The sequence below is a fragment of the Pseudophryne corroboree genome, chromosome 5 (assembly GCF_028390025.1).
Source record: "Pseudophryne corroboree isolate aPseCor3 chromosome 5, aPseCor3.hap2, whole genome shotgun sequence".
Taxonomy (NCBI): Eukaryota; Metazoa; Chordata; class Amphibia; order Anura; family Myobatrachidae; genus Pseudophryne; species Pseudophryne corroboree.
Genome location: NC_086448.1, coordinates 848,454,402 through 848,467,915, shown reverse-complemented (window position 1 = coordinate 848,467,915; position 13,514 = coordinate 848,454,402). Strand labels below are relative to the sequence as shown.

The 13,514-nt window shown below is 50.5% G+C and overlaps 1 protein-coding gene across 4 annotated transcripts in view; it reads right to left on the bottom strand.

The window, feature by feature from the left end:
• The window catches only part of ASB10 (ankyrin repeat and SOCS box containing 10), a 134,129-nt gene that overhangs the window by 85,422 nt on the left and 35,193 nt on the right, over positions 1–13,514 (bottom strand). The window contains exon 1 of one of the 4 annotated variants that reach the window (XM_063924691.1): positions 8,224–8,491. The exons of 2 other annotated variants lie outside the window; for them this stretch is intronic. In XM_063924691.1, coding sequence (XP_063780761.1) covers positions 8,224–8,416 — 193 coding nt within the window. In that variant the 5' untranslated portion in view covers positions 8,417–8,491. Of the gene's footprint in view, positions 1–8,223; positions 8,492–13,514 lie in introns of those variants that run through there. One more of the 4 variants, XM_063924688.1, reaches the window with a different exon arrangement.

Sequence of the window (13,514 nt, the reverse complement as noted above, 5' to 3'; positions counted from 1 at the left end):
ATCGCGGAATGGCTTACCCCAATTGGACTCTCCTGTGGATTTGTGGCATCGGACAACGCCAGCAATATTGTGTGTGCATTAAATATGGGCAAATTCCAGCACGTCCCATGTTTTGCACATACCTTGAATTTGGTGGTGCAGAATTTTTTAAAAAACGACAGGGGCGTGCAAGAGATGCTGTCGGTGGCCAGAAGAATTGCGGGACACTTTCGGCGTACAGGCACCACGTACAGAAGACTGGAGCACCACCAAAAACTACTGAACCTGCCCTGCCATCATCTGAAGCAAGAAGTGGTAACGAGGTGGAATTCAACCCTCTATATGCTTCAGAGGTTGGAGGAGCAGCAAAAGGCCATTCAAGCCTATACAATTGAGCACGATATAGTAGGTGGAATGCACCTGTCTCAAGCGCAGTGGAGAATGATTTCAACGTTGTGCAAGGTTCTGATGCCCTTTGAACTTGCCACACGTGAAGTCAGTTCAGACACTGCCAGCCTGAGTCAGGTCATTCCCCTCATCAGGCTTTTGCAGAAGAAGCTGGAGACATTGAAGGAGGAGCTAACACGGAGCGATTCCGCTAGGCATGTGGGACTTGTGGATGGAGCCCTTAATTCGCTTAACAAGGATTCACGGGTGGTCAATCTGTTGAAATCAGAGCACTACATTTTGGCCACCGTGCTCGATCCTAGATTTAAAGCCTACCTTGGATCTCTCTTTCCGGCAGACACAAGTCTGCTGGGGTTGAAAGACCTGCTGGTGACAAAATTGTCAAGTCAAGCGGAACGCGACCTGTCAACATCTCCTCCTTCACATTCTCCCGCAACTGGGGGTGCGAGGAAAAGGCTCAGAATTCAGAGCCCACCCGCTGGCGGTGATGCAGGGCAGTCTGGAGCGACTGCTGATGCTGACATCTGGTCCGGACTGAAGGACCTGACAACGATTACGGACATGTCGTCTACTGTCACTGCATATGATTCTCTCAACATTGATAGAATGGTGGAGGATTATATGAGTGACCGCATCCAAGTAGGCACGTCACACAGTCCGTACTTATACTGGCAGGAAAAAGAGGCAATTTGGAGGCCCTTGCACAAACTGGCTTTATTCTACCTAAGTTGCCCTCCCACAAGTGTGTACTCCGAAAGAGTGTTTAGTGCCGCCGCTCACCTTGTCAGCAATCGGCGTACGAGGTTACATCCAGAAAATGTGGAGAAGATGATGTTCATTAAAATGAATTATAATCAATTCCTCCGCGGAGACATTGACCAGCAGCAATTGCCTCCACAAAGTACACAGGGAGCTGAGATGGTGGATTCCAGTGGGGACGAATTGATAATCTGTGAGGAGGGGGATGTACACGGTGATATATCGGAGGGTGATGATGAGGTGGACATCTTGCCTCTGTAGAGCCAGTTTGTGCAAGGAGAGATTAATTGCTTCTTTTTTGGGGGGGGTCCAAACCAACCCGTCATATCAGTCACAGTCGTGTGGCAGACCCTGTCACTGAAATGATGGGTTGGTTAAAGTGTGCATGTCCTGTTTATACAACATAAGGGTGGGTGGGAGGGCCCAAGGACAATTCCATCTTGCACCTCTTTTTTCTTTTCTTTTTCTTTGCATCATGTGCTGATTGGGGAGGGTTTTTTGGAAGGGACATCCTGCGTGACACTGCAGTGCCACTCCTAAATGGGCCCGGTGTTTGTGTCGGCCACTAGGGTCGCTAATCTTACTCACACAGTCAGCTACCTCATTGCGCCTCTTTTTTTCTTTGCGTCATGTGCTGTTTGGGGAGGGTTTTTTGGAAGGGACATCCTGCGTGACACTGCAGTGCCACTCCTAGATGGGCCCGGTGTTTGTGTCGGCCACTAGGGTCGCTAATCTTACTCACACAGCTACCTCATTGCGCCTCTTTTTTTCTTTGCGTCATGTGCTGTTTGGGGAGGGTTTTTTGGAAGGGCCATCCTGCGTGACACTGCAGTGCCACTCCTAGATGGGCCCGGTGTTTGTGTCGGCCACTAGGGTCGCTAATCTTACTCACACAGCTACCTCATTGCGCCTCTTTTTTTCTTTGCGTCATGTGCTGTTTGGGGAGGGTTTTTTGGAAGGGACATCCTGCGTGACACTGCAGTGCCACTCCTAGATGGGCCCGGTGTTTGTGTCGGCCACTAGGGTCGCTTATCTTACTCACACAGCGACCTCGGTGCAAATTTTAGGACTAAAAATAATATTGTGAGGTGTGAGGTATTCAGAATAGACTGAAAATGAGTGGAAATTATGGTTATTGAGGTTAATAATACTATGGGATCAAAATGACCCCCAAATTCTATGATTTAAGCTGTTTTTTAGGGTTTTCTGAAAAAAACACCCGAATCCAAAACACACCCGAATCCGACAAAAAAAATTCGGTGAGGTTTTGCCAAAACGCGTTCGAACCCAAAACACGGCCGCGGAACCGAACCCAAAACCAAAACACAAAACCCGAAAAATTTCAGGCGCTCATCTCTAGTGTGTGCACCATCTACATCAAGCCACACAATGATGCTGTAGAAGTGGATTGTCAATCCTTGACAAGGGGCCATATGATGGTCCAACAATTGAAATGACACTATTATTTTTGAGAAAAGTTCTGAAACCCAATCACTTCTCTTATACTGACGAATATGTTGTGCATGTGGAAGGGACAGCCAAGGGTTCCAGTTGGGACCAGCCTATGCAAATGTATATGTGGACTGGTCTGAAAGGAGTAACATCTTAGGTCAGTTTGCTAAAGACATTCATAGACAATGTTTTCATAGGGTGGATCAATTTTCATGAAGAGTTTCATGAAACGATCAACTTCCTTAACCAATTGCATGGTCCTCTTTGCTGTTCTGAAACACGCCCAAGGTTTCCGCACGGATTATTCTGTAAACCTACAGGTTGCAGTAGACGTTTGTTCTTGGCCAGCCAGCTCCCTAAAGTGTAATCTACCAATTACTCAGTTCAGATGGGTTCTTAGTAGTGATGAGCGGGTTCGGATCCTCACGATCCGAACCCGCCCGACCTTCACCTTTTTTTTCACGGGTCCGAGCAACTCGGATCCTCCCGCCTTGCTCGGTTAACCCGAGCGCGCCCGAACGTCATCATCCCGGGGTCGGATTCTCGCGAGATTCGAATTCTATATAAGGAGCCGCGCGTCGCCCCATTTTTCACTCGTGCATTGGAGATGATCGTGAGAGGACGTGGCTGGCGTCCTCTCAGTTTCTATGTTCAGTGGGCTGCAAATTGTGCTGCAAATATCTGTGCTCAGTGTGCTGCAAATATCTGTGCTCAGTGTGCTGCAAGTGCAAATATCTACGTTCTCTGCCTGAAAAACGCTCCATATCTGACTGTGCTCAGTGTGCTGCAAATATCTGTGCTCAGTGTGCTGCAAATATCTGTGCTCAGTGTGCTGCAAATATCTGTGCTCAGTGTGCTAATTGCTTTATTGTGGGTACTGGGGACCACCAGTATATTATATAGGAGGAGTACAGTGCAGAGTTTTGCTGACCAGTGACCACCAGTATTATACGTTCTCTGCCTGAAAAACGCTCCATATCTGTGCTGCATTGTAGTATATAGTAGGAGGACAGTGCAGAATTTTGCTGACCACCAGTATAACTATATATATAGCAGTACGGTACAGTAGTCCACTGCTCTACCTACTTCTGTGTCGTCAAGCATACTATCCATCCATACCTGTGGTGCATATCAGTTTTGCACAGTTTGCTGACCACCAGTATATACTATATAGCAGTACGGTATAGAAGGCCACTGCTCTACCTACCTCTGTGTCGTCAAGTATACTATCCATCCATACCTGTGGTGCATTTCAGTTTTGCACAGTTTGCTGACCACCAGTATATACTATATAGCAGTACGGTACAGAAGGCCACTGCTCTACCTACCTCTGTGTCGTCAAGTATACTATCCATCCATACCTGTGGTGCATTTCAGTTTTGCACAGTTTGCTGACCACCAGTATATACTATATAGCAGTACGGTACAGTAGGCCACTGCTCTACCTACCTCTGTGTCGTCAAGTATACTATCCATCCATACCTGTGGTGCATTTCAGTTTTGCACAGTTTGCTGACCACCAGTATATAATATATATAGCAGTACGGTACAGTAGGCCACTGCTCTACCTACCTCTGTGTCGTCAAGTATACTATCCATCCATACCTGTGGTGCATTTCAGTTTTGCGCAGTATATACAGTAGTAGGCCATTGCTATTGATATATTACTGGCATATAATTCCACACATTAAAAAATGGAGAACAAAAATGTGGAGGGTAAAATAGGGAAAGATCAAGATCCACTTCGTGCTGAAGCTGCTGCCACTAGTCATGGGCGAGACGATGAAATGCCATCAACGTCGTCTGCCAAGGCCGATGCCCAATGTCATAGTAGAGAGCATGTAAAATCTAAAAAAATAAAGCTCAGTAAAATGACCAAAAAATCTAAATCAAAAGCGTCTGAGGAGAAGCGTAAACTTGCCAATGTGCCATTTACGACACGGAGTGGCAAGGAACGGCTGAGGGCCTGGCCTATGTTCATGGCTAGTGGTTCAGCTTCACATGAGGATGGAAGCACTCATCCTCCTGCTAGAAAAAAAGAAAAGAGTTAAGCTGGCAAAAGCAGCACAACAAAGAACTGTGCGTTCTTCTAAATCACAAATCCCCAAGGAGAGTCCAATTGTGTCGGTTGCGATGCCTGCACCTCTTTTTTCTTTCATTTTTCTTTGCGTCATGTGCTGTTTGGGGAGGGTTTTTTGGAAGGGACATCCTGCGTGACACTGCAGTGCCACTCCTAGATGGGCCCGGTGTTTGTGTCGGCCACTTGGGTCGCTTAGCTTAGCCATCCAGCGACCTCGGTGCAAATTTTAGGACTAAAATAATATTGTGAGGTGTGAGGTGTTCAGAATAGACTGGAAATGAGTGGAAATTATGGTTATTGAAGTTAATAATACTATGGGATCAAAATGACCCCCAAATTCTATGATTTAAGCTGTTTTTGAGGGTTTTTTGTAAAAAAAAACACCCGAATCCAAAACACACCCGAATCCGACAAAAAATTTTCAGGGAGGTTTTGCCAAAACGCATCCGAATCCAAAACATGGCCGCGGAACAGAATCCAAAACCAAAACCCGAAAAATTTCCGGTGCACATCACTAGTTCTTAGAAGCAACTAAGGATTGAACCAAGATGTGGGGCAAATGGTGGAAATAAAAACAGGTTTCCTTAAACATGGCTGTGGTAGACATACAGTGGGCAGATGCCTCTGCATGGCAAGTGCACTCTTATCCAAAGATCACCAGCTCACCAAGAACCCAAAACAAGGCGATCAAATGAATGTACCAAAAAGTTGATTTGAGGTTTTTGGGCGATTTTCAGTCAGTATTACAAGCAACCATTTAATAACCGCAAAACCAATATGCCATGATGTACCAAGTGGCACAGCCATCACTCCACATGATGCGCCCAGTGGCGCAGCCATCTCTCCGCATGATGTACCCAGTGGCGCAGCCATCATTCCACGATGTACCCAGTGGCGCAGCCACCACTCCGCATGATGCGCGCAGTCATCATTCTGCATGATTCGCCCAGTGGCGCAGCCATCATTCCACGATGTACCCAGTGGCGCAGATGATGTGAAGCGAAGTTGGAAAATTAGGTTTCCCAGACCCTGCGGTTATAAAATGTCAATGTCAAAATAGATTATCTGTATCCAAATTCCCCCAGATATTCCCCCTGACATATTTATGGGATGAGGCTGTATTTCCGGCTGTTGGGATCCCAGCGGTCATGAATAATAGTGTGACGACTGAAGTTCGCCACCGGGCATGAAGCATGGTGAGCGCAGCGAGGGGACAAGCTGCGAGCGCTGCCGGGATTCTGGCTATTGGGTTCCCGGCTTCACTCTCCTGACCACCGGGATCCCATACTGATCCAATATTAATACCACCCTACACACATGCATTACAAAAATGGTAAAAAGCAATAAAGCCGTAACTCAGTGCTCACCATACAATAGACAGAGCCTCCAGTGACTACTATACAGTATACACAGCATCCCACTAACCGCCATACGGTACACACAACATCCCTCTGACCGCCACACGGTACACACAACATCCCACTGACCGCCATACGGTACACACAGCATCCCACTGACCGCCACACACAGCATCCCACTGACCGCCATACGGTACACACAACATCCCTCTGACCGCCACACGGTACACACAGCATCCTTCTGACCGCCACACGGTACACACAGCATCCCACTGACCGCCATACGGTACACACAGCATCCCACTGACCGCCACACGGTACACACAGTATCCCTCTGACCGCCACACGGTACACACAGTATCCCTCTGACCGCCACACGGTACACACAGCATCCCACTGACCGCCATACAGTACACACAGCATCCCACTGACCGCCATATGGTACACACAGCATCCTTCTGACCGCCATACGGTACACACAACATCCCTCTGACCGCCACACGGTACACACAGTATCCCTCTGACCGCCACACGGTACACACAGCATCCTTCTGACCGCCACACGGTACACACAGCATCCCACTGACCGCCACACGGTACACACAACATCCCTCTGACCGCCACACGGTACACACAGTATCCCTCTGACCGCCACACGGTACACACAGCATCCTTCTGACCGCCACACGGTACACACAGCATCCCACTGACCGCCACATGGTACACACAACATCCCTCTGACCGCCACACGGTACACACAGTATCCCTCTGACCGCCACACGGTACACACAGCATCCCACTGACCGCCATACAGTACACACAGCATCCCACTGACCGCCATATGGTACACACAGCATCCTTCTGGCCGCCATACGGTACACACAACATCCCTCTGACCGCCACACGGTACACACAGTATCCCTCTGACCGCCACACGGTACACACAGCATCCTTCTGACCGCCACACGGTACACACAACATCCCTCTGACCGCCACACGGTACACACAGTATCCCTCTGACCGCCACACGGTACACACAGCATCCCACTGACCGCCATACAGTACACACAGCATCCCACTGACCGCCATATGGTACACACAGCATCCTTCTGACCGCCATACGGTACACACAACATCCCTCTGACCGCCACACGGTACACACAGTATCCCACTGACCGCCATACGGTACACACAGCATCCCACTGACCGCCATACAGTACACACAGCATCCCACTGACCGCCATATGGTACACACAGCATCCTTCTGACCGCCATACGGTACACACAACATCCCTCTGATCGCCACACGGTACACACAGCATCCCACTGACCGCCATACGGTACACACAGCATCCCACTGACCGCCCTATACGGTACACACAGCATCCCTCTGACCGCCACACGGTACACACAGCATCCTTCTGACCGCCACACGGTACACACAGCATCCCACTGACCGACACACACAGCATCCCACTGACCGCCATACGGTACACACATCATCCCGCAGACCGCCATACAGTGCACACCCACTGACAGCCATATAGAACATTATAGCAATGGGCACACAGCACCTACAAGGGGTGGGTAGTAATGTACATCATTTGGGTTCTGCTCACAGACTGCAGCACCCAGAGAAAGGAAAATGTGAGGCTGCTTCTGGGCACCTATTAGATAGTACTCAAGTTTTCTTCATACATTGCCGGGCACAATATCTAGTATATACAGTACATACTAATTATATACATATATATTCACAGTATATAAACACATACACACACAGTTGTCAGTTGGAGGAGAATGGCTGCATTTGGAATAGTTGCTGTATATATTGCTGCAGCCTGTGGTAGTAGAGTACAAGCACTAATGCTCTAACACATCATAGACACATGTGGTATAGACAGAGTCTGGGGTGACGCTGAGCTGTGCAGACGGAGGAGGATGGGGCGAGGGTGCGCCCTAGTCACAGCGCAGTACCAGAATCAGGCTGCACCATAACTGGATGCTATGTGCAGATGCAGCGCCCTTTGTAGCTCAGCGTGGGGCCAATAAGGCCCCTTCAGCTGGATTTGCCCCAATTCTAAATGAGGCTAATACTATAACTTTGGTGACGCTGACTTCCAGACACCCCCATGGTCACACACCTAGAACATGGCAGCCACTCACACTCACAGTGAGGTCACATACTCAGAGCGGTTGGGTTGTAGCGATAGTTCCTCCATTCCTCCACATCACTTGTATCAAACAAAGCGTTGGGGTGAATGAGGTTGTCTGGGTCCTCCAGCAGGTCCTGTACAGCATCTGTATGCCCTGATAGAAGTGACAACCAGTAATCCAGAGCTGGGCCAGTCGCCTTCCGAGTCACAATCACCTCACACATGTCTTTACATGGCCGTCTGTCTCTAATAATGCAGATACATGGCCGTCTGTCTCTCTCTCTCACCCCCAGTCCCCGGCCTCTGTCTGGTTCCTATATTTAGAACCTTCTCTTATGTAATGTCCTCTAGAGTTACAGCATGTACCAGGTTCCTCTCCCCTCTAATAATGGATGTGGCTCTCCTGACACACTGATTAGTGTCCTATAGGTGTATAGCTGTAATGAGAGCGGACTCTGCAATAAGGTATGAGGCACATGAAATCTTTCAAACTATATCCATTTAATATAAACGAATAACATAGTTAATCCATAAACCACTGAGGACCTTTCTTATCTACGTCCTGCAGTGCCCCTGTGACCAGCAGATCATAGGCAGAGCACAGGAGATGCCATCTTTCTTATCTACGTCCTGCAGTGCCCCTGTGACCAGCAGACCATAGGCAGAGCACAGGAGATGCCACCTCTCTTATCTACATCGTGCAGTGCCCCTGTAACCAGCAGACCATAGGCAGAGCACAGGAGATGCCACCTCTCTTATCTACATCGTGCAGTGCCCCTGTAACCAGCAGACCATAGGCAGAGCACAGGAGATGCCACCTCTCTTATCTACGTCCTGCAGTGCCCCTGTGACCAGCAGATCATAGGCAGAGCACAGGAGATGCCACCTTTCTTATCTACGTCCTGCAGTGCCTCTGTGACCAGTAGACCATAGGCAGAGCACAGGAGATGCCACCTCTCTTATCTACATCGTGCAGTGCCCCTGTGACCAGCAGACCATAGGCAGAGCACAGGAGATGCCACCTCCCTTATCTACGTCCTGCAGTGCCTCTGTGACCAGCAGATCATAGGCAGAGCACAGGAGATGCCACCTCTTTTATCTACGTCCTGCAGTGCCCCTGTGACCAGCAGATCATAGGCAGAGCACAGGAGATGCCACCTCTCTTATCTACGTCCTGCAGTGCCTCTGTGACCAGCAGATCATAGGCAGAGCACAGGAGATGCCACCTCTCTTATCTACATCGTGCAGTGCCCCTGTGACCAGCAGACCATAGGCAGAGCACAGGAGATGCCACCTCTCTTATCTACATCATGCAGTGCCCCTGTGACCAGCAGACCATAGGCAGAGCACAGGAGATGCCACCTTTCTCATCTACGTCCTGCAGTGCCCGTGTCCAGCAGATCATAGGCAGAGCACAGGAGATGCCACCTTTCTTATCTACATCGTGCAGTGCCCCTGTGACCAGCAGACCATAGGCAGAGCACAGGAGATGCCACCTCTCTTATCTACGTCCTGCAGTGCCTCTGTGACCAGCAGATCATAGGCAGAGCACAGGAGATGCCACCTTTCTTATCTACGTCCTGCAGTGCCCCTGTGACCCGCAGACCATAGGCAGAGCACAGGAGATGCCACCTCTCTTATCTACATCGTGCAGTGCCCCTGTGACCAGCAGACCATAGGCAGAGCACAGGAGATGCCACCTCTCTTATCTACATCGTGCAGTGCCCCTGTGACCAGCAGACCATAGGCAGAGAACAGGAGATGCCACCTCTCTTATCTACGTCCTGCAGTGCCCCTGTGACCCGCAGACCATAGGCAGAGCACAGTAGATGCCACCTCTCTTATCTACGTCCTGCAGTGCCTCTGTGACCAGCAGATCATAGGCAGAGCACAGGAGATGCCACCTTTCTTATCTACGTCCTGCAGTGCCCCTGTGACCAGCAGACCATAGGCAGAGCACAGTAGATGCCACCTTTCTTATCTACGTCCTGCAGTGCCCCTGTGACCAGCAGACCATAGGCAGAGCACAGGAGATGCCACCTCTCTTATCTACGCCCTGCAGTGCCCCTGTGACCAGCAGACCATAAGCAGAGCACAGGAGATGCCACCTTTCTTATCTACATCGTGCAGTGCCCCTGTGACCAGCAGAGCACAGGAGATACCACCTTTCTTATCTACGTCCTGCAATGCCCCTGTGACCCGCAGATCATAGGCAGAGCACTGGAGATTTCATCTCTCTTATCTACATCCTGCAGTGCTCCTGTGACCAGCAGACCATAGGCAGAGCACAGGAGATGCCACCTTTCTTATCTACGTCCTGCAGTGCCCCTGTAACCAGCAGACCATAGGCAGAGCACAGGAGATGCCACCTTTCTCATCTATGCCCTGCAGTGCCCCTGTGACCCGCAGATCATTGGCCCTCATTCCGAGTTGATCGGTCGCAAGGCGAATTTAGCAGAGTTACACACGCTAAGCCGCCGCCTACTGGGAGTGTATCTTAGCATCTTAAAATTGCGACCGATGTATTCGCAATATTGCGATCACAAACTACTTAGCAGTTTTAGAGTAGCTCCACACTTACTCTGCCTGTGCGATCAGTTCAGTGCTTGTCGTTCCTGGTTTGACGTCACAAACACACCCAGCGTTCGCCCAACCACTCCCCCGTTTCTCCGGCCACTCCTGCGTTTTTTCCGGAAACGGTAGCGTTTTCAGCCACACGCCCATAAAACGCCGTGTTTCCGCCCAGTAACACCCATTTCCTGTCAATCACATTACGATCGCCGGAGCGAGGAAAAAGCCGTGAGTAAAAATACTATCTTCATAGCAAAGATACTTGGCGCAGTCGCAGTGCGAATATTGCGCATGCGCACTATGCGGAATTTCACTGCGATGCGATGAAAAATACCGAGCGAACGACTCGGAATGAGGGCCATAGGCAGAGCACAGGAGATGCAACCTCTCTCATCTACATCGCGCAGTGCCCCTGTGACCAGCAGATCATAGGCAGAGCACAGGAGATGCCACCTCTCTTATCTACATCGTGCAATGCCCCTGTGACCAGCAGACCATAGGCAGAGCACAGGAGATGCCACCTTTCTTATCTACATCGTGCAGTGCCCCAGTGACCAGCAGACCATAGGCAGAGCACAGGAGATGCCACCTTTCTTATCTATGTCCTGCAGTGCCCCTGTGACCCGCAGATCATAGGCAGAGCACAGGAGATGCCACCTCTCTTATCTACATCGTGCAGTGCCCCTGTGACCAGCAGATCATAGGCAGAGCACAGGAGATGCCACCTTTCTTATCTACGTCCTGCAGTGCCCCTGTGACCCGCAGATCATAGGCAGAGCACAGGAGATGCCACCTCTCTTATCTACATCGTGCAGTGCCCCTGTGACCAACAGACCATAGGCAGATCACAGGAGATGCCACCTTTCTTATCTACATCCTGCAGTGCCCCTGTGACCAGCAGACCATAGGCAGATCACAGGAGATGCCACCTTTCTTATCTACATCCTGCAGTGCCCCTGTGACCAGCAGACCATAGGCAGAACACAGGAGATGCCACCTTTCTTATCTACATCCTGCAGTGCCCCTGTGACCAGCAGACCATAGGCAGAACACAGGAGATGCCACCTTTCTTATCTACGTCCTGCAGTGCCCCTGTGACCAGCAGACCATAGGCAGAACACAGGAGATGCCACCTTTCTTATCTACGTCCTGCAGTGCCCCTGTGACCCGCAGATCATAGGCAGAGCACAGGAGATGCCACCTTTCTTATCTATGTCCTGCAGTGCCCCTGTGACCCGCAGATCATAGGCAGAGCACAGGAGATGCCACCTTTCTTATCTATGTCCTGCAGTGCCCCTGTGACCAGCAGACCATAGGCAGATCACAGGAGATGCCACCTTTCTTATCTACATCCTGCAGTGCCCCTGTGACCAGCAGACCATAGGCAGAACACAGGAGATGCCACCTTTCTTATCTACGTCCTGCAGTGCCCCTGTGACCAGCAGACCATAGGCAGAGCACAGGAGATGCCACCTTTCTTATCTACGTCCTGCAGTGCCCCTGTGACCCGCAGATCATAGGCAGAGCACAGGAGATGCCACCTTTCTTATCTATGTCCTGCAGTGCCCCTGTGACCAGCAGACCATAGGCAGAGCACAGGAGATGCCACCTCTCTTATCTACATCCTGCAGTGCCCCTGTGACCAGCAGACCATAGGCAGAGCACAGGAGATGCCACCTCTCTTATCTACGTCCTGCAGTGCCCCTGTGACCAGCAGACCATAGGCAGAGCACAGGAGATGCCACCTCTCTTATCTACGTCCTGCAGTGCCCCTGTGACCAGCAGACCATAGGCAGAGCACAGGAGATGCCACCTCTCTTATCTACGTCCTGCAGTGCCCCTGTGACCAGCAGACAATAGGCAGAGCACAGGAGATTCACCTTTGTTTTCTACTTATTTATTTATTTATTAACAGATTCTTAAATAGCGCAGCAGATTCCGTTGCACTTTTACAATTGGATACAGTGATCAAACAAAACTGAGTAATAACAGACAGACAGAGGTAGGAGGGCCCTGCTCGCACTCTTACACTCTATGGGAAATAGGCATTGATACACAATGATAGGTGCTATCTATTGCATGAAGGGTCACCAGATTGCAGAGGATCTTGGTGGACTGCATAATATATTCAGCGCCGTAACTACCTATGTGCCAGGTGTGCCTGGCACACAGCGCAGTTACACTGAGGGCGCAACGGCGAGCGGCATGTAATGAGTCAAATGGACTCATTACATGCCGCCTCTGCTGGGTGCCGTGCGCCGCGCTGGAGGGAGAGCAGCGCCGGAGGCAGAGGAGGAGGGGGGAGGGGGACTTGAGCCGCAGCAGCGCTATGACATTGGTAGCAGCGCCACTGTAGCACTCCCCTCTCCTTCTGTATTGGCTGCCCGGCGCTGCTGTGAATGCTGGGATGCGGTTCCCTCATCCCAGCATTCTCAGCAGCGGCCAGCCAATACGGAAGGAGAGGGGAGTGCTGCAGCTGCGCCGCTACCAATGACATAGCGCTGCTGCGGCTCAAGTCCCCCTCCCTCCTCCTCCTCCTCCTCCCCTGCGGCTGCCCGGGGTCTCTGCCAGCACAAGGAGCCTGAGAGATAGTAAGTATATAGCTCTCTCTCTCTCTCTCTCTCTCTCTCTTTCTCTCTCTCTCCCCCTTCTGTCTCTCTCTCTTTTTCTCTCTCTCTGGTGTCTGGCTGCCGCAATGTGTAAAAAGGGGGACTGGCTGCCTCAATGTGTAAAAAGGGGGACTGGCTGCCG